Source organism: Solanum tuberosum, unplaced genomic scaffold, assembly GCF_000226075.1.
Source record: "Solanum tuberosum cultivar DM 1-3 516 R44 unplaced genomic scaffold, SolTub_3.0 scf00183, whole genome shotgun sequence".
Taxonomy (NCBI): Eukaryota; Viridiplantae; Streptophyta; class Magnoliopsida; order Solanales; family Solanaceae; genus Solanum; species Solanum tuberosum.
In genome coordinates, this window is record NW_006239110.1 from 977,210 (window position 1) to 998,098 (window position 20,889).

Sequence of the window (20,889 nt, forward strand, 5' to 3'; positions counted from 1 at the left end):
GAGTGGCGATCTCACAAAGGAGAGAAATAGCGAGTGGTGATGTGGTGAGGCAAAGCAACAGAGGCGAAAGGTGTTATTAAAAAAACGTGGTTTAATAATTAAAAGGCAATATTAGGGTTTATTTTAACAAAGCCACAAACCATGACTCTCTTCTCCGTATTTCTCTTCAGCAACACAACTCCTCCTCAGCTTCAGCCTGAGTGGCGATCTCACAAAGGAGAGAAATAGCGAGAATGGTGATGTGGCGAGGCGAAGCAACAGAGGCGAGGTCTTTCCTATTGTTTTTTAAAAACGTGATTTAATAATTAAAACGCAATATTAGGGTTTATTTTTACAAAGCCACAAACCATGACTCTTTTCTCCGTATTTCTCTTCAGCAACACAACTCCTCAGCTACAGCCTTCAGGTACTCGTCTTCTTTTCTCTTCTTCTTCTTTCTTCTGCTTCGTGGCTACTCTTCAGCCACAAACAACACTCTTCTCCTGCTCCTGCTCCTCCTCCCCCTCCCCCTCCTCCTCCCCCTCCCCCTCTTCAGCAACGCAAATCCAAAATTTATGCAGCTTCTTCTATCCCTTCCTCTTTACACCAAAAATAAAAAGTAGTCAAGCAGTTCCATTTGACTTTCTCTATTGAATTAGCCTTGTTATCATAGCATCTGCTATTTCTTTCTTTCCAAATAGACCACCAAATGCATGATGGTATTATACTCCACAACTTTTTCTTAGATTTTCTCCCCCCTCTGCTGATCCAACAGCTAAGTAGATCTTAATTAATCTCTACAACTTATGCGCAGATTCATTCCAAAAAGAGAAATAGCCTTGCGTTATCACATCTCAATGATCTAGTGTACATCAAGTACAATAGAACATTGAAACGTCATTATGATGCTTGTGATACCATTGATGCAATTGCGTTGGATAATATTGATGAGGCAAATGAATGGTTAGTTGGATGCCCCAAAGATCAAGAAGATGAACTAGTATATGAGGGAGGTGATCTTGATTGGGATATTGTTGCTATGGCAGTGGAGCTGACGAGAATATCTATCGTCTTAGGGGAAGTTCTTCAAGTTCAAGATCGCTTAACAAGGGCAAGGAGTACATACTACTACATCTACAAGTTCAAGTCAGACTCGGACCCTAACTGATCAAGAATCTGACAAGGAAGAAGATGAGGAGCAATATATAAATGGATCTTGGACTTCAAGAATTTGAAAATCTTGAAGAAGAATAGACTTCTAGAGTTCTAGTATTGCTTGTCAATTTTCTTATGAATTATCAAATCATTCAAGTTCTAGACTTTTACTATCTACTATTAGTTTTTGAATTGAAATATTTGTTAATGTGTTATTACTACTGAGATTTTGGTTATTTATGTATGCAATTAAATACTTTAGGTTTTTGGTATTAATTGGCGCCTCAATTCAAAAAGCCACTCGCCTCATCACAAGGCAGACCCGGGTCCGCCTTTCACCATCCAAAACACTGCAATATGCATAGGATTTTGAATGCACTTCTCAAGGGACACAACATCATTTCCAAATGCAACTGCTACTTCATGCCTCATACTCAATCCCAACAATGGGTTTATTTTAGAAGGAACACATCAAATATTCAGCATTTAAGCTGGTGATTGCATTTGATCACTCCAAATATGCAGACTCAATATCTGATGTCAGAAGGCATGAACAACACATATTCCACCTTTCACCAAACACTTGGTCCACTCTACTGTCCAATTATTCCAGACATGCAGTAACAGTTTCAGTTTGAATGAAAGGAATTTTAAGGTTTGGGAAAATATGCAACCATGACAGTCCGTTGCCCAAGGACACGTGTGCATCTTAAACCAAGAAGAATTGGGGGAGGGACAGAATGATCATGTTATAGTAGGAAACAATGCTGCGAGAACCATAAATGGCAAATGTGCCGCTAAACAAGGAAAGATACCTGCTCGAGTAAGAGTGCCGCTTGAGAATCCTTGAATTGCTCTTGCAATGTGATTGTTGTCTCCAGTAATGATTGCTTTTCCACGTCCATACTGATTCCTGCCGCAGAAAGCATCTCCTGAACTGCCTGGACTAATTCTGCAGCAGACACTCGGCCATGTTGGAGTGCTTGAAGCTGCTGCTGGTGGTTCCCCTATCAGAAGCATCATTCAACTCTTTAAGTAACAAATATTAGATCAATTTTCGCAAAAAGTAGACCTAGAACCAACGTTTTGTTAAAATTCCAGTCGATTACTATATGAGAAGGGAGGTTTTTTTAGCAAACATCCATTTATCGCAGGGAGGGTAGATAAGATAACAACATGTACAGATGGTTTGCTTGGATGTAGTGATAGGAATGCAGGTCTTTAAAAATCAATTACAATTGGGGTACTCATTAAATATTACTGCAATGAAAGTGGAAATGTGGAAACACAACTGATCAATTATTAGGAAAAGTGACTAGAATTTTCCAACTCTACTACTATAAGAAAAAGACGGAGTTCAAAAGGTTTTTGCTCAAAGCACTAAAGAATGCACACTACTATAAAATGTAAATCATTTGATTCTAAATAGGAAATTTAGCACGGGTATGTACCTCAGAAGGTCTTGACTGAACTCTTCCAGTAACACCCTCACTCCTACTACTGTCCGTCGTACAATAACCCTCAGGAAAAACAGCCGACGAATCCTCAGCAGAGATGGTGACACTTTTGAACGAGAAGACATGAGAAGATAGAAGAAGCTCAACCAATCCCAGTGATATTTCTACTTTGAATCTGTAGAGGGCTTGGCCAGCTGATGGTCTCACATTCTCTGAAACCCTACCATACCTCAACTTTTCTCCATTCTGCTGCCGCCAAGCTACTATTTCTCCAGCATAAAAGGGTCTTAATGGGTGAAATTGTACTTGTAAAGCATCTTGGGGTAGTATATCCATGCCAAGAAGACCATCTTTTTCACTTCTGCATCCATTAGCTTGCATATGAGAACTGAGTTTCAAGATATCGACAAGGGCAGTCTCAGAGCCCTCGGGACAGAGGAATAGAGAGCCTATTGGCAATGGGATGGGGAAGTCCAATACCCTGCTTACAGCAATCGCTATCACATCAGCAATAGAGACATAGTCTGGTGGTTCAGCAATCAACACAGAAGATTTAGACGGTTCAACAAAGTAAAGGGCCCGGTGACGTGATGTATCCTTCCACTCTGGGAACATCGATTCTTGTCTAACTCGAGTAATATCCAAAGATTTTGGAAGGAGCACAAAGTGTGTATGTAGACATTGAACAAATCTCAACTTCTCCGCAACCAATTTCAATGAACTTTGTATATCCTCTAAGGTAGCATGATCAATGCCAGGGACGTTGCTTTCCATGCTACTGACAACAGTCCACACTGCAGCTTGAAAGGATCTGCTCAACAACTTGTGTCTTATAGCTTCAATTGGAACTGATCCAATGCATTCCAAAGATTGCAAATGTTCTTCACAGTATAGTTCCTGGAAAGATAGCCCATCAATATCATATAAGAGACTCATGTGGCCATACAGAAAAACATGTTAGTATGCTAATCATTCAGGGAAGAAAAAGGGGGTAAACAATTTCAAATACATATAACAAACATGACGTCTGCAGCTGCACGAAAATGATCAGAATCTTATATAGACTAGAAATACATACAGGTAACCAGATCCTTCTGGGTACCTCTATAACCACATCTGAAAGCTTTTTGATTCCAAAGGCAATACATAGCTTCTCTGGGAGATCTTGGTGGACAAACCTCAGCTTGGAAATCTCAATAAACTTAATATAGCTAGAACCATAAGAATCTATGTATACACATGACTTAGCATGTACAAGTCTGCAATCATTATCAGGGACAATTGCTTCAGAATGCCAACTGCTCATGTCCGAAGTGTTTGATTGATCAGAGATGAAATGCACAATTCCCGTCACAGCACGGAATTCATTTGGATTTAAACGCTGATATCCACATGCTTTTTGAAGATTCAAAAGGAGAGTCTTTGCAGATGAGATGGAAAGTGTGTCCTGGAGGCCCAAGTCTCTAAGTATATTGACATAAGGCAGGTAGAGTGAAGGGAGTTCAAAGGCAAATGGGGAAAGATTAATTGTCAGACGTGTGAAAAGGCAGCTTGCTGTCACCAAACGTGTACCATTTGCGGCAGGCATGAAGGCCACTTGGCACAATGCCTCCTTGTCTGCCAAGAAAAAGAAAAGATGCAGAAATTTTTTTATCAGCAGACAAACAAAACCAGAAATGCACATAACACAGGCTATCTACTTCAAATCAAATCAATTTCAAAGTGACTGAAGGAAGTCTTTCAGGAAAAAAAGAAAGCAAAAGTTCTGATCTGAAATAGTAGCTATCCTTACTGCATCCATCAAGATTTCTACAATGGAAAATACCTTGCGCCTAAGCCAACTCCTTATAACAGATGGTTCATTGTCCTGATAGTTCATTGTCCAGTTTCAGAAAAACATCTTGAGCATAAGGTAATCCATCTCTTCATCACATTGTCCTGAGTCAAAGATGCTTCTTTGGCCAATAACCAGATGAAACATAATGTTTTGTAAGGTATCCTATTTTTTCAAATTTGTTTCCACAGCCAATTTCGATTATGATGGCTAAGGTTGATCCATCATCCTGTAAGCTTTGTTAACTCTGAATACACCTTTGTTGTTGCCACTCCACCATATTATATCCTCCCCAATCTGAAGCCCATTAAAGGTGTCCACTATGTTAAGAAATTCAGTGACTCTCATAATTCCCCAATCATTTAGCTGCCTCCTAAAGGTAAAGTTCCACCCATGTGGTGTCCATAGCTCTGCTATGGATCTTTGTTGGAACAAAGCTAGATTGAAGATATTTGGGAATAAAGCTTCATTGCCTTATTCATGCCATTCATCCTTCCAAAACATGGGTCTTTCTTCCATTCACCACTTTTTTCTTTGAGGAGTTAATACACCTCAGCCCACATATCTCTTATAGATCTCCATAAACTGGCCCCATATGGATAAGCAAGAAAAAGGATAAGCAAAACACACATACCTGAAGAAGAGAGAGAACTCCAGACTCTGTCAAGGTACTTCAATACATCAAAGGAAGCTTCATCAATTGTCTTTATGCCTGTAGTAGCTGGCCAATGAGCAAGTGTGTCTTCACCACTATTTCTTCCAATAACCTATAGTAACATTTTGCTACATGCTTAAATGACTCAGTAATGTAGTATCATTTAATATAAATACAACGAAATAACCACCATACCTGGAGGTGCCTCAAAACTGTAGGAGATGCTGGAGGACTTCTCAAATTTAGACCCCCCCAAGAGTATTCTGGTGGGACAATGCTCTGCCTAGAAAGAATGGGGGAACAACTCCAAGCAAGTGGCCAATCCTTTAATATAATAGCTTCAGAATATGAACACAACACTCGCTTCCCACTTCTCTTGCCGCCAGCATTTGGAAAGCCCTTCTCAGCAGGAACACATGCTATCTTCCCAAAAATACTGCAAAAGTGGTTACTGTAAAGGACAGCAAAGTTTGATAGTATAGCTTTCACAAGGCTTTCTGCCAACAACCAGATTTCAAACGATACTTCATCCTGTGAGCTGAATAAATCTTTCTCAAGATCATCAATAAGTCCTGAAGGTGGCATGAAGTCTCTTCCAAGTGACTCAACTCTCTTGGCACATTCAAGGATAACATCAGATTCAGCTGAAGTGTGAAGGCCCACCTTCTTCAAAATGCGTAGCCATCCTTCGGAAATAAACCTTTCTCCAGGAAATCTAATTCTCATGCCTGAGAACACTGATGTTAATAAAGCATCACTGGGATCAAACAGATCGGTTGGTTTAAAGAGTTCTGCAGACATTTCATCAGCGCTCCTAACAAATTTAGTCTCCTTAAGTACTTCAATAATTGATGAGTCTTCTTGTAGGTCCTGCCAATTTGAGTATAGGTAGATCAAAATATCTTCCTGTACAGACTGAGGCTTCTCATCAAATCCAGGCAATCCAAATTTGACAAAAATTTGTTGATCTTGCAACTCCGGGACCCCAAGGGCTCGAAAAAGAGGTTTCTCATTAGAATCAGTAGAAACAGATAGACAGCGTTCATCAAATGGCTTAAGAAAGGTATTGGAAGGAATCATACAAAGCTCGTGACTCTGCAATCTCGTATACGTTCCCACAACTGTCTTGTATATAGGCAAATCACGCAGCACTTCAAGCTCCTCTCTTCCATAGCCAGAGCTATTTGCAGAAAAATCAGAAGCAAAGAGGGTAAAAAGCTCATCACGCTCTGAATCTGGAAAGGAAGTGAGTTCTGGAAAGTAGCCAGCATTTTTAGCTGCGACAAGCTTCGATGTTATAACTTGACCTAACGATTTCCCCTCACTGGGTAAGCATTTGCAACGACCAGCACAATCCAAGAAAGAGCTATCAAAAATGGGTATATTGCACTGGTTCAGCATCGACCTCAACCAAGGGTACTTTCTCTCTGCAACTTTAAATGATAAGCTGTAGGATTGAATTCCTTCAGATTCCAAAGGTAATCCAGACAAATCAGCTTCTCTACTTGACCTATCGTCAAGTTCAATAGAGTCTAAATTACTCACAACAGGTGGAATGAAAACAAGTTTTCGCTCCTTTACACGGCATAGGACTGGACGACCAAGAAAAGCTGGAATAAGTGGCCAATCAGCGAAAAGTTCCAGGTCATCTGAACAGTCATCGACCATCTTCCAGAAAAGTCTAATCCAGTTAGGAGAAGGACCACATTCACTTGAAGAAGTAGCATTGTTCTCCCATGAGAACCAGGGTGCCATATTTGAGTCAACCACATGATTCACCCAGTTTTCATGGAAGAGAAACCTCATATGATTAGCCAGCAAAATAAGGGAGAAACTCTGCAGCTTTAATAATGATTGAATTGTGCTGTTAGAGAAAATGTTCAACAATATTGATCTATCCAGTACTTTAGGATGAAGAAATTTAGCAGCTAAAGAAATCATTAGTGATTGTTGTTCCTTGTTTCCAACCCAAAGTTCAGTAGCTCCCAGCCTTGTAAGATGATTTGTTCCTGTTGGACAGGGTAACCCTCTGAGTTCACTAGCTACAGCTAGTAGCTTTTGATCATTTCTATCTCTAATACTTTCCCCGATGGTTCCCGAAACAATATTCCTTTGGGATAAAGGACCTCCTCCACGACCAATATCTTCAACAACAACTCGGCCTAGATCAAATAAGGCCTTTCCTAAACTTGTCATCATTTCAAGGGCGTCTCCTCCAGAACTGCTTGAAGGTTGCAGAGTGTTGTGAGTTCTACGAGAACTGGAGCTTGATTCAGAGAAAGAATTAGTGTGACCTTCACTAGATTCTTTAACAGAATCTAAGTTGCTAGTGTCTCTGAATGAATCAGGCATACTTGGTTCACTGGTTTCTAAAAGCTGGATATCTGATAAGCAATATTCAAGTACATCTATGTAAGTCTCAACTGATCGGAGAACAATAGATGTTGAAGAAGCCCGAAGAAGGTCCCGGACCATCTTAGGTTTGATTTCCCTGACTGTAACCCCTAAGGCTTGTATTTCACTAACCAGCTCCCATGGTACTGAGAAAACTGGATAATGTTCTTTCACAAAGGCACAAACTGTAGTTGGAAGCAAGCCACCATCCATTCCAGTGCCAGGCTGAGATAGAAACATACCCTCCTCGGCCTTTACTAGGTTTCCTGAATACAACTGCCAAACAGGAAGATCCATAAGACGAGCATAGAATGGCTGAATAACTTGCTGAGTGACACATCCCCAATCTGCTTTAGAAACCTTCATTGACATGAAATCGTTTCCATCTTGTTCTTGTTCAATCAGCAAATTTCTAGTCGACCTGGGCCAAAATGAATAGATCTGATCACCATATGCATTCAGAGTCAAACTGACAGCTCGGGCCACACTAGGCTCCAGAAGAGAAGTTGATGGTTCCCTCCTCAACTTTTGCATTTCCAATACCAGCTTCACATAAGAATCACGAACACAACACATAAGTTCTCGATTCCAAGCTTCAATCAATTGATTTCCAGCATCAAACCGTGGCCCTGCCAAAGACTCCATTTCTTGGTCCTTGAAAAGAAAACGTCCCTGATTATGACACACTAGGAAATATCCGAGTATAGTGACTGGTATGTTTATAGTACTTGACAGTGGAAGTGGGGACATGATAAAGCTTGATGAACAAGTATTGCTAGGCTGTCCATTTTGCGATATCAGTGCTGCAACACCACCAACAGGTGTAAGGTTGTATGCCATGTACCGCCTGCAAAAACCGCTAGTAAGAAAGTTGCTGCTCCAAAAATGGCAGATTGATGGAGAACATGCTTTCCAGGGAATTGTTACAGTAAATATCAAGGGGGATGGAGTGGGGTGGGGGTGTTCAATGGTGGATTCTAGAATGAATTACAACCCTGAAAAAGTGCATTCTATTCGTTTTCCAAGAGGCATTCAAATTCCTAAGGATAATCTAACAGTGCTCATTTGTTCTACACAATAGTCTATTTATTTGTTCTTGCAGACCTACCAGAATGATACCAATTACTATATTTTAACAAAAAGGGGTAAGATTGGATCTGTCTGTGACTTCACTACAAGAGCAAGTATGATATTCATCAAGGAGTAAGCGTCAGTCTAGTTCTATATATCAGACTAAAGGAGCCAACCCTCCCAGAAATGAAATTGGAGCTTTATTTTTTGAAAATAAAACTCAAATATAAAATAAAAAGAAACTACTGCAAGTGAATCACACAGTTAAAAACATATTCCATTCTAGTTTACCATCAACGGGAGACTGCATAAATGAAATATTATGAGTCAAACTACTTAAAATGTTCAGGGGCATATGAAACACCTTTCAGATTTTCAGCCAAAGCCAACCACCAAACATCTACCATAGTCGTGAAGGTTCCATGACTAAAAAGTTTTGTCTATTCCCCTTCATCTAAAGTTTTTTTTCCAGAAGATTATCCTTTAACCAGAAAATCTTTAAAGAACTGCTTTCACTAAAGTTTCCTGAAAGTACTGTGTGCCGCCTTTCTCCCTGCTTAAATGTCCAAACTTCATCATTGCCAGTCCCAAACAATGTCTACTTCCTTTCAAAACCCTACCCTATTGGATTTATCAATACACTTCTCTTTCTAACTTTTACCTTTTTTCCGTTAGCAAAACAAAACACTACTAGTTTCTGTGACCACCAGGGGTGCCCAAGTCAGAAGAGGACCATTCACCTTGGGATGTAGGGAAAATGAATTTGCTCATTGTACATAGTTCAATGCATCTGGTAATTTACCTGTCAAGTGCCATGTTCCTTGTTTGTCCTGAACCCAGACTAAGCACAACAAGCCAACGGTCAACTATTTTAGTTCCATGTTTCCAAGAATTCACATCTATGACTTGTAGCTTGATTGCTGAATTTGAGCTACTGAATAGACTTGATAGCTGGAACTTTTTCCACTTCTTCTCTGAGAAAGGATTTCTACTAACTGAATACAACGGATCAAGGTCAACAGAATATTCCAAGGAAGGTTGAGGGCTTCCTTGCTCCCATATTGACGATGAAATCTGAAAATGTTGTTTCACCAACAGAGCAATGTTATGGAGATAAGATCAACAAAGGATAAGCACACAGCCAATTGACAATGAAATTTAAAAAATGCTGTTTCACTGTTGACCTACTGAACAATGTTATAGAGATGAGACCAAAAAAGAATATGCACACAGTAATTTAAAATATAAAGCAAAAGATTGAATGAAATAAATCAAACATTTATGTTCAGATCTTCCTCAAAAGCTAACCAAGAAAGGACAAATCTCCAGCCCCCAAGGCCTAGCTCAAGTGGCAAAAGGTGGAGGATTTGTGGCTTAGGTCGCAGGTTCAAGCCCCACACCATGCAAAGCGAAGGCCGGTATTTAAGTGGAGAAGGGTAGAGGGGCGGGCCAATTATCCACTGAGTTTAGAAGGTTGTGATTGGTCCAAAGGGCGGGTCACAGACGGATTTCTCGGTTATCAAAAGACCTACTGAACAATGTTATAGAGATGAGACCAAAAAAGAATATGCACACAGTAATTTAAAATATAAAGCAAAAGATTGAATGAAATAAATCAAACATTTATGTTCAGATCTTCCTCAAAAGCTAACCAAGAAAGGACAAATCTCCAGCCCCCAAGGCCTAGCTCAAGTGGCAAAAGGTGGAGGATTTGTGGCTTAGGTCGCAGGTTCAAGCCCCACACCATGCAAAGCGAAGGCCGGTATTTAAGTGGAGAAGGGTAGAGGGGCGGGCCAATTATCCACTGAGTTTAGAAGGTTGTGATTGGTCCAAAGGGCGGGTCACAGACGGATTTCTCGGTCATTAAAATTAAAAAAAAGGACAAATCTCCAGTCCAGTTCTTTGACCTAAACCTTAGGTATAACAAATATAAAGAACCTTCACCATTCAAGAACTCAACAGCTCTCAAACCACTCTAGCCAGTATGGCTGTGTTTCTTGTGCTCTTCTTCCTTTTTCAGTTTGTTTATGGGCGTCCCAAAACATTTTTAGCAAGAAATACAATATTAATAGGAATAATACACAAATGGTCAAGATAGAAAATGAAAATAAGGAAACTGGAGATCAGATTGGCAAGATTGGCAATCATACAACATACATATTTAGCATTTGAGGTTTAGGAGAAATGTTCAGCAATGGAAAATCAACTAATTTAACTAGCTAGAGCTGCTTCATAAGCATGTCACACTAGATGATATATGGGACGTGGAGATCGAGGGAGGACAGATGGCATGTTCACAGTCATATCTTACTACTATTGATTGCTATAAGATTGGTCTTCCCGTGTCAACGATTTGGATCCCCTGGGCATCAGAGCTGTGCTGCTTTAAAAGGTTGGCTGCTAGGAGTGTGATATTAACTGCTAAAAAACTGAGAAAGGGAGGAATCACATATGTGAGTTGGTGTTTCATGCACTAAAGCTTGGGGGAGATGTACATCACCTCCTGTTGCATCATAAGGTAGTTATGAAGTTGTGGTGGATGGTATAAAACTGGTTTGGAGTGCAGTGGATGATTTCCTGCTTGTATAGATGCTTGGGCGTCTTTCCCAGAGAATCATATATTTATTTATTTATTGAGAGAAGTACCAGTTAGTCTATATTTATCCACAGGTATACTACCTCAAAAGTGTAGTTCCCCTCCAAAAGTGTTGTAATTACATAGGATCCTATAACTACCAAGTTACAGCCAATCTATAGTTGTGCTGATTACTTTTGAGCTATCTAAGACTACTTGTTTACACCAAAAATAATATAGAGCTAAACAATTAAGCTTAAGTCTTTGTATGTTGCTCTACTTTCCTTCAAAACATCTCTGGTTCCTCTCTAGCCATATTGTCCACCATATACATGATTGGACAATCTTCCATCTCTCCTCCTTTCTTCCTGCATTTCCATCCCTATTCCAGCACTTCAAAACCTCTTTGATCCTTCCTGGTTTCACCCATTTGATCTCTCTCATATTTGTGAACATTTGCCACAGCTGGTTTGTCCATTTGCAGTGTAAGAAGAGATGGTTGACTGTCTCTCCTTGCTCTTCACACAAAAAACACCTGGAACACAGGTGAAAACCTCTTTTGTTCAAGTTCTCATGTGTCAAAACTGCCTCCTTAGCTAACAACCAAGTAAAACAGTTTACTTTAAAGGGTATTTTAGTTTTCCATATCATCTTCCAAGGCCATTCTACTTCCTCAATGCCAACTGTGTTGAGATCTTCATATGCTGAGTTAACAGTGAAACACCCTTTGCTTCCCACATTCCATACCAGTTAATCCTCTTCATCAGACAAGTTACTAAATTGTGCTAGGGTGACAAAAAACTCTGTTATTCTACAAATCTCCCAATCATTTAAGTTTCTCCTGAAGTGCAAATTCCACCCTTGATCATTCCATAATTCTGCTACAGTTGCTTGCTGCATTTGACATAGATTGTAGAGGTAAGGAAACCTTTGGCTTAGTGGAACCTGTCCACACCATTTGTCCTTCCAGAAAACCACCTTTCTGCCATTTCCCACCTTACAGTGTGATCTTTCTAGCACCAGATCCCATAGATCTCCATACACTAGACCCATATGGAGAGGCCACCTCTGTTGTCATCCACTTATCCCTCATTCCATATTTTGCAGCAATTACCTCCTTCCACAATGAGTTCTCAGCAGATGCAAACTTCCATAACCACTTCATCATAAAACTTTGGTTCTGAAACTTCATGTTCTGATGCCCACACCCCCAATCTTCTTGTTTATGCTCATTTCTTCCCATTTGACAAGATACTTTCTCTTATCATCATTTCCTTGCCAAAAGAAGGTTCTTCTGAGTACCTCTATTCTATTGATTGCACTAGCTGGTGCTGGAAAAAATGTATGTTGGTAAGGCATCCAGTACACTGTTGATCATAGTATGTCTTCCCCCCCCAAGATAAGCATTGACTTTTCCAGTTTGCTAATTTTCTCTCACGCTTCTCTATCACGCCACTCCAAAAGCTCATTGACTTACTTTTTGCACCTAATGGCATGCTATGTTGCGCGGACTCTTCATTTTTGCAGGCGAACCCGTCTCGACACGACACTAGTGCGGGCGCGGGTGCGGGTCGAATTCGGTCAATCCGATCCGGACACTTTGACCAGAGCTGAGAAAAAAATTTGGGGAAAAGGAGATCAGTTTCCGGCGACCTCTTCAGAGAGGAGGCGGAGCTATACGAAGCTTGAAAAAGTACAGAGAAGAAGAAAGAGGAGGAGTTTTTTCTTGAAAAAGTACAGGAAGTACAACTTTTTTATTTTTTTTGAAAAAGTAGTCTTTTCAACTTTTCTTGAAAAAGAAAACTAGAGACGAAGGGTTTCTCTAGATAAGTGTGTCCTTTTTATTTATAAAATAAATCATACTTTTAATGTTTATTATATTCTCTCTCTTCTTTAACAATTAGTAGTCCTTTTATTTTGTATGTAATTATACCAAAATATGCAATGCATTACTATATATATTTCATAAATATTTTTAGTAATATTTTATTATATATATATATATATATCCACTTATTTGATTATACTAGATATACTATTATTGTTGTTATTGATATAATTTATTTTTAGAGGTACGCTAAAAATAATAAGCAATTATACCATGTATATATAATATTACACCTTATATTATATATACCTGGTATACCAATTAGCCGTATCCCCGCACCCGTATCCATACTCGGATTCGCACCCCCGAATCTTAAAATTTAAATTTTGCCGAATCCGACTCTCGGATTCGCATCCGTCTCGGATACCCGCACCCAAGTCCAAGCAACTTAGATGGCATGCCCAAGTAGATGGTGGGTAGCTCCCCTACTTTCCCCCCAATGTATTGGCCGGCTCCTCAATTTGTACTACTTCATTAATTGGGTAGATATATCTTTTCCCCCAGTTTATATGAAGGTCTGACACAGCTTCAAAAATTATGAAAATAGTCCTCAAAATCAGAAAATGGTCCCTCACTGCTTCACAAAAAACTAAAATATCATCCACATACTGTAGGTGAGTGATTTCTAGGTTGTTTCTTGCCCTGTTTTGCACTTGGAAACCTCTGATCCAGTCTTTGGCCTTTGCTGTGTTGATCAGCCTGCTCATCCCCTCCATTGCTAGAATGAACAAGAAAGGTGAGAGTGGACCTCCCTACCTCAACCCCCTTTGAGAAGAGAAAAAACCAGTGGGGTTTCTGTTAATCAGAACTGAAAACTTGACTGTACCTATACAATATTTGATCCACCTGATCCATTTAGAAGAATCCACAAGGAAAGGTGAGGTGCTACTGGAATATGAGAATCTAATCAAAAAAAGAAGAAATTGCTTGGAGACAGAGATCAAGAACCCTATGGTTGAAAGAGGGGGACAGAAACACTAAGTATTTCCACAGAATTGCAAATGCCCACAAAAGGTACAATAACATTGATCAATTGGAGGTAGAAGGTGAGATCACACAAGATACAAACAAAATTGAAAAAGAGGTAATTGACTTTTATCAGAGACTTTACACAGAAACTTCCCGATGGAGACCAACTAGCAATATCCCAAACTGTCCAGCCATTTCATTAGAGGAGAAAGAAAGTTTACAGAGGAACTTTGAAGAAGATGAAGTATTGAGATGTCTTAAACTATGTGCAATGGATAAAGCCCCAGGACCTGAAGGTTTCACCATGGGCTTTTACATTAAATGATGGGAGATTGTAAAACATGACATAATGAAGGCGTTCCAAAATTTCCATGAGCAAGAAGTGTTGGAAAGAAGCTTCAATGCTACTTTCATTGCTCTCATTCCCAAGAAGAAAGGTGCCACTGAGTTGAGAGATTTCAGACCCATAAGCCTGATAGGAAGCATCTATAAAATCTTCTCCAAAGTCCTAACAGAGAGATCGAAAGGGGTGATGGAAAATTGGTAGATTCTCATCAAATAGCATTTATTAAAGGTAGACAGATTATGGATGCAGTCCTAGTGGCAAATGAAGTTGTAGGCTCAAGAATGAAGCAAAAGAAAGCAGGAATATTGTGTAAGCTTGACATTGAAAAAGCTTATGACCATGTTAACTAGGGATACTTGCTGAATGTTCTGGAAAAGATGGGATTTAGGCTGAAATGGATCAAGTGGATAAAATTTTGTATATCTTCAGTGAAATTCTATCTTTTGATTAATGGTGCACCAACATGATTCTTTGGAGCTCAAAGGGGCCTTAGGCAGGGGGATCCTCTGTCCCCTTTCCTATTTTTGCTAGTGATGGAGGGACTTAACAACATGCTCAAAACAGCTAACACAAATGGCTGGTTGAGAGGTTTTGATGTGGCCAACGATGGAAGGGAAAGTTTAGAGGTGACTCATTTGCAATATGCAGATGACACACTCATCTTTTGTGGGGGAGAAGAAGAACAACTCAGATTTTTGAGAGTAATATTGGTCCTGTTTGAAGGAATCTCTGGGTTGCATACTAATTGGAGAAAGAGTTTTCTTTATCCCATTAATGACGTACATAACATGGAGGCACTAAACATAATCCTAGGTGGACAAGTTGGGGCTCTCCCAACTACATACCTTGGGATGCCTTTGGATGCTAAATCAATGTCTAAAGAGATCTGGAGCAATGTATTAGAAAAGTGTGAGAAGAAACTGGCTAGATGGAAGAGGCAATACTTGTCTCTTGGAGGAAGAGTTACGCTAATTAACTCAGTCCTAGATGCTATGCCTACTTACATGATGTCTTTATTTCCCATTCCAGTAGTGGTCACAGACAGATTGGACAGAATCAGAAGGAAGTTCCTATGGCAGGGAAACAAGGACAAGAAAGGTTACAATCTGGTAAAGTGGAATGATCTGATAATAGAAAAAAAATATGGGGGTTTGGGTATTAAAAATCTGCAGAATCATAGCAAGGCCCTCAGAATGAAATGGTTGTGGAAATATGCTAACGATAAACATCCGTTATGGAGAAAAGTCCTCAAAGCCAAGTATGAGGAAGAAAATAGGTGGATGACAAAGGAAGCAATTTCCCCATATGGAGTGAATCTGTGGAGATCTATAAGGGCCTTGTGGGATGATTTCAAGATCAAAACCAAGGTTAAGGTTGGAAATGAGGAAAAGACAAGCTTCTGGGGAGATGACTGGCATGAGATGGGGATTCTGAGGAATATCTACCCAAATATCCACAATTTAATGTTAAATCAACAAAGAACAATTATAGGAATGTGGACACTGAAGACAAGTAAATGACTGGGAAATCACAAGAGTTGCAGATTTCCTTGACACTATTGGCCAGTTTAAAGGAACACAAGAAGGGAAAGATGAGCTTTGGTGGCAGGGCAGGGCAGTGACAGAGGACCCTTCAGGGTAGGCAAAGCATACCGATGGTTGAATAATCACAATCAATAGAATGTCAACTGGCCTTTGAAAACTATATGGAAAGTGAATATACCCTACAAGGTATCATGTTTTATTTGGCTCCTATCTAAGGAAGTTGTTCTTACACAAGACAATCAGATGAAAAAGGGGATAATTTTATGTCCGAGATGCGTTTTTTACGAAGAACAAGCAGAAATTGTTCGAAATTTGTTCCTTCACTGCAAGATCTTATGTCAGCTTTGGAGGCTATTCATTAACCTTGAAGGTTTCTCCTGGACTATGCCAAGAAAGGTTACAGAGGCCCTTCAAAGTTGGGAAGAAGTTGGGGTTCTAGCAAGAAGCAGAAGTAGGTGGAGAATCATACCATCCAGCATATGGTGGACAATCAGGAAGGCGAGAAATGCTAGGTGTTTTGAGAACATAGAAAATAGTATAGAACAAATCAAATTGAATTGTATCTTGATTCTATGTTTTTGGTGTAATCAGATTCGGTCTAATGCTCTTGTATCTATTATTGATGTGTTAGATTCATTATAGACATAGGATCATAGGATCTAGATTTACTTGTAAATATGGCCCTAGTACAACTCATGTACTGATCTGTTTCTATCAATAAACACAAAGTTACCAGTTTCAAAAAAAAATTTGGAGAAATTAGCCAGATGGAACTTGTGTGATAACCAAGTGTCCTTCACATCTCATTGAATCCGGTATTTCATGGGAGAACTAAGCACATTGAGATTGACTGTCACTTTGTCACAAAATAAATACTCTTTGGAGATATTCTTACAAAAATTGTGAAGTCGAGTGATCAGCTTGCATATGTTTTCACCAAGCCCCTCCCTAGTCCTCGTACTAGTTACATCTATAACAAACTCGGTATATATGACTTGTATGCACTAGCTTGAGGGGGAGTGTTTGCCTATTTGGATAGAAATAGGATTTGTATATAATATCATATGTAGAAAGGATTATCATATAATATTTATAAATATGGCTCAATGTAATAATATAGATACACAATTCAATAATATATTTCTCCATTATTTCTTGCAGTTCTATTTTTGGTGTAACCAGATTTATGTTAATGATGTTGAAGAAAGTGATAGAACTATAGAATCCCTTTAAGAATAGAAACGGATGCACTCTTTGTAGTTTGTAAATACTTTTGACAGGTGCTTCTTGGTGCGATATCTGTAATACACTTGCCTTTTTCTCAACAAAAAACAAGTGTATTGGTCTAAAAGGAATAAAAAATTTAATAGAATCAAGCAACCAACGGTTCATCTTATAAGTATACGCAGTTCAACCAGTAGTCCAAATGTGGTGTTTGTGCATATCCCATTAAATACTTTATAACTCAACTTCCATTAAGTACATAATATGTTATCTATGTTGCATTTACCAACTAACTATACTATACAAGTATGTTGATAACATGCCACCTCTTTATTTGGTAGGAGAATGCCATAAATCGAACGAAATGATCTATAGGTGGATACTTCATCCAAAAAAAATCAATATTCTGGTAACGGTTCAAATTTAGCAGGTAAAAGAGTGGAAATAAAAGAACGTGCCACCACTTAAAAATTAAAGGTACAACACATCCAACTTGAAAATGGAGAAGCATTACCTGCAAAACTGACTTCAAAAACAAGATCGTCGCAGAAGCATTATTTAAGAATTTATCCAGCATCATTGAAATCTTCTTCAAGCCAAACTCCAATCCATCTTTCATGCATTCCGGGGAAAAAGGCATGCGTATGACAGTAGAATTGGACAATGACCACGGCACATTTTGATCAATCAACAAAGGACTGAACTGATCACGGAATCGCTCAGTCAAATTAGTCCCTAAACAAAGCCAAGAATCTTGCTCATCAATGCCTAACAGTGTTGAATGTAAAACTTGAAACCCTTAAAGTCTCATAAAGAACATGTTAAACAGTAATGATAATGGGTTGATCGAGCAGAACCAGAATTTCTGGGCAGCAGCATGAACATTTAGCTAGGAACACATCAGCCAATGTACGGCCCCATTTGGACAATATTCAAATGAAGTTGAAACAACAAGTATTTGAAGTTGAAGTTGGTAAAAAGTACTTGTGTTTGGACATGAATTTCACTTGGAGAAAAAGTTGAAATAGTGCGAGTGAAATCCATCATTTCACTTGAAATACTCTTCAAATAAGGTTATCAACTTTAAATTTCCTATTTCAAGTTTGAGAAATGGACAAAATAGTGAAACAAGCATTGATTTGCGAACACTATCTCACAATTTGCATTATATATAGTTCGAAGTTGTGTCTAAACACTTGTAGTAGTAGATAACTAGATATCTCTAACCAAAAGAGTCTGTCTAGATGGGAATTGGAGACTTCTACCAACACAATTCACTTTATTAATTACAGGGCAATGAATACGATTTAGATCACTTATAATTTTTGCTCTTTGGTCTGACCTCATAACTTATCGATACCATTTCCAAGTGTGAGTTCAACCATTGCATGAACTTATTACGCTTTAGTTTCATGTTATCAATTTTACTATTCATATGAAGGAACATAAAGCAACAATAACTTCAAGAACCTGTCTTCTTTCCTTCTTTTATGGTCTGATACCCTTTTACCAAATTTCAACAGGAATACATTAGTTAGTGGATTATATCACTTGATATTCATTTTGGAAATTCTCCGGTAATTTAAGTCAGTAATTTATATTACTTACTGAATGAGTTCCTACAAATCATAGCAAAACAGGCCTGTAAAAATTATTCACGTGTCTTTACGTATTTTTGCAGGTTGTTAGGGCCTATTATCCCATTTACCTACTTTCACATTTGAAAAGTATATTTTCATCAGAACAAATTAAGTTTGTACATAGATACTGTAAAATATATGTACAAGCATAAAATAATATGGATGTGCACATAACCCAAAATTTATAACGAACTTTTGTATGAGATCATTACAGACGGTGGAATGGAGAAAATGCACAATCTGTTGCCTATGATCATATGTAATTTGCAGTGGCAGGTCATGTCATCATCATACTAAATTTATCTCAACGTTACATATTTACATGTAAGTATACGACAATGAATATTTTCTGTTTCAACATGGTAACTTCTAATAGCAAAAGCTCAATTACATTGTTTTTTCTTTTTACCAAATTATTTCAGACAAGGTTTTTATTAATGATGATTTAGAATAACAGTTTTAGACCATCAAATTTAGCATTTACTAATCAGTACCAAATTGTATCAGTAAAAACTAAATCTATCCACATTTGCCCAGCACAATTAGCATTAGGCACAGGAGTATATAAGCATGATTAAGCACTAAGTAGAACAACAATGCAGTATGTACCTCTTAGCGAGAACATTTTCGCAGCTGGTCCACGCTGTGAAGGCATTGCAAGAGCTAAACCTTTAGGATCAAACATGTACAAGAAGCCATCTGAAACAACTGATACAATATCACTTATTGAAAAACAACTAAGCAACCCCAGCCCATAGTTCATGGTATCACCACGCAGACCCCAAGGTGGAAGAAACTGAAGTCCAGCTACTTCATCTCTACTTAAGTTAGCCCCTTCAAGGATGACAACTAGTGCAGGCCCTTGAAAGTCACCTGCAAAATAAGAGGTTTCTAGAATGAAGACAAGGGAATCTACAGAGCATAAAATCTAGAATAGCTACTTTCAAGAGACAGAATGTAGGAAGAGAGGTAGCACAGAAGTTATTCTTCAGAAAAGCTATAGAAGTACATATTACAAAGTACTTCAGTAATCCTTTCGGATGTCGGTTATTCGTTAAGTTCTTACTGTGTTAGTAAATTATTCATAATCTGCATTCCAGGGGGGCAAGATGACAATAAAAGCTACTACCCCTTTTCAATTTATGTGAACCGATTTCCTTATTAGTCCATATGAAAACGATGACCCTTTTCTAATTTTGAAAACAAGTTAAATTTAAATTACCTTTTTACCCATAATAGAAAGCTTTTATGGCCACACAAATGTTATTGCAAGTCTAAAACCACAAGTTTCAAGAAAATTTTGTATTTCCTCAAACTCCATGCCCAGTCAAATCGGTTCACATAAATAGAAACGGAGGAATAATGTTTTTAGAAGATAGTAGAAGTAATGGAGAAGTTCATGATGTACTTTAGTAGTCCTAAAAAGCAGGTTCTTAGGATTTGGGTTATTTTCTAGGTTACTATTTTGTTTAGATTACTTTTTATAATATAAAATCTAGGTGCTTTTGCAGTTATCTTATGGTATACTTCTTTCCTTTTATTTAGTTTTTGAACTTGGTAACTGTTAGAATAGGAATAGGTTTATACAATCCCATTAGAATAGGAATATGTTTATACAATCCTATTAGAATAGAAATAGGTATATACAATTCTATTAGAAAAGGAATAGTAATAGAAATAGAAATAGGAATACTAAATAGTATCCTACTTGGTAAAGGATTGTATTCTAGGGTCTATAAATAGGGTCTCAATGTAATAATGTAAACAACAACAATTCAATAATATTCTTTTCTTATATTTCTCACATGGTATCAGAGCCTCTACGATCTTGGTAGAAAATCAAAGAGCTTCCGCTACCGACGGGTGGCACCCATATATGCTGCCCATCTGGCCAACGATTTTGTTAGCAGTCACTGTGTATCTTTCCGATGACTATTTTCTCATATCTAATTTGTGTAGCACCGTGCCATCATTTCGGTGACTACTTTCTTATATATAATTTGTGTAGCACCGTGTCATTATTCCGGTGACTACTTTTTCATATTTAATTTGTGTAGCACCATGCCATCCTTCTGGTGACTACCTTTTTTTGCATATCTTATTTGTGTAGCACCGTGCATCTTTTCGGACTACTTTTCATATTTAATTTGTGTAGTAT

General features: G+C 38.4%; 1 protein-coding gene across 1 annotated transcript in view; it reads right to left on the reverse strand.

Moving 5' to 3' along the window:
* LOC102603537 (sacsin) overlaps positions 1–20,889 on the reverse strand; it is a 58,425-nt gene that overhangs the window by 5,475 nt on the left and 32,061 nt on the right. The window contains exons 5-12 of the mRNA XM_006354916.2: positions 19,341–19,604; positions 17,606–17,826; positions 9,348–9,619; positions 5,276–8,321; positions 5,060–5,192; positions 3,694–4,208; positions 2,586–3,488; positions 1,950–2,141 (exon numbers count right to left, since the gene is read on the reverse strand). Coding sequence (XP_006354978.1) covers positions 1,950–2,141; positions 2,586–3,488; positions 3,694–4,208; positions 5,060–5,192; positions 5,276–8,321; positions 9,348–9,619; positions 17,606–17,826; positions 19,341–19,604 — 5,546 coding nt within the window. The remainder of the gene's footprint in view (positions 1–1,949; positions 2,142–2,585; positions 3,489–3,693; positions 4,209–5,059; positions 5,193–5,275; positions 8,322–9,347; positions 9,620–17,605; positions 17,827–19,340; positions 19,605–20,889) is intronic.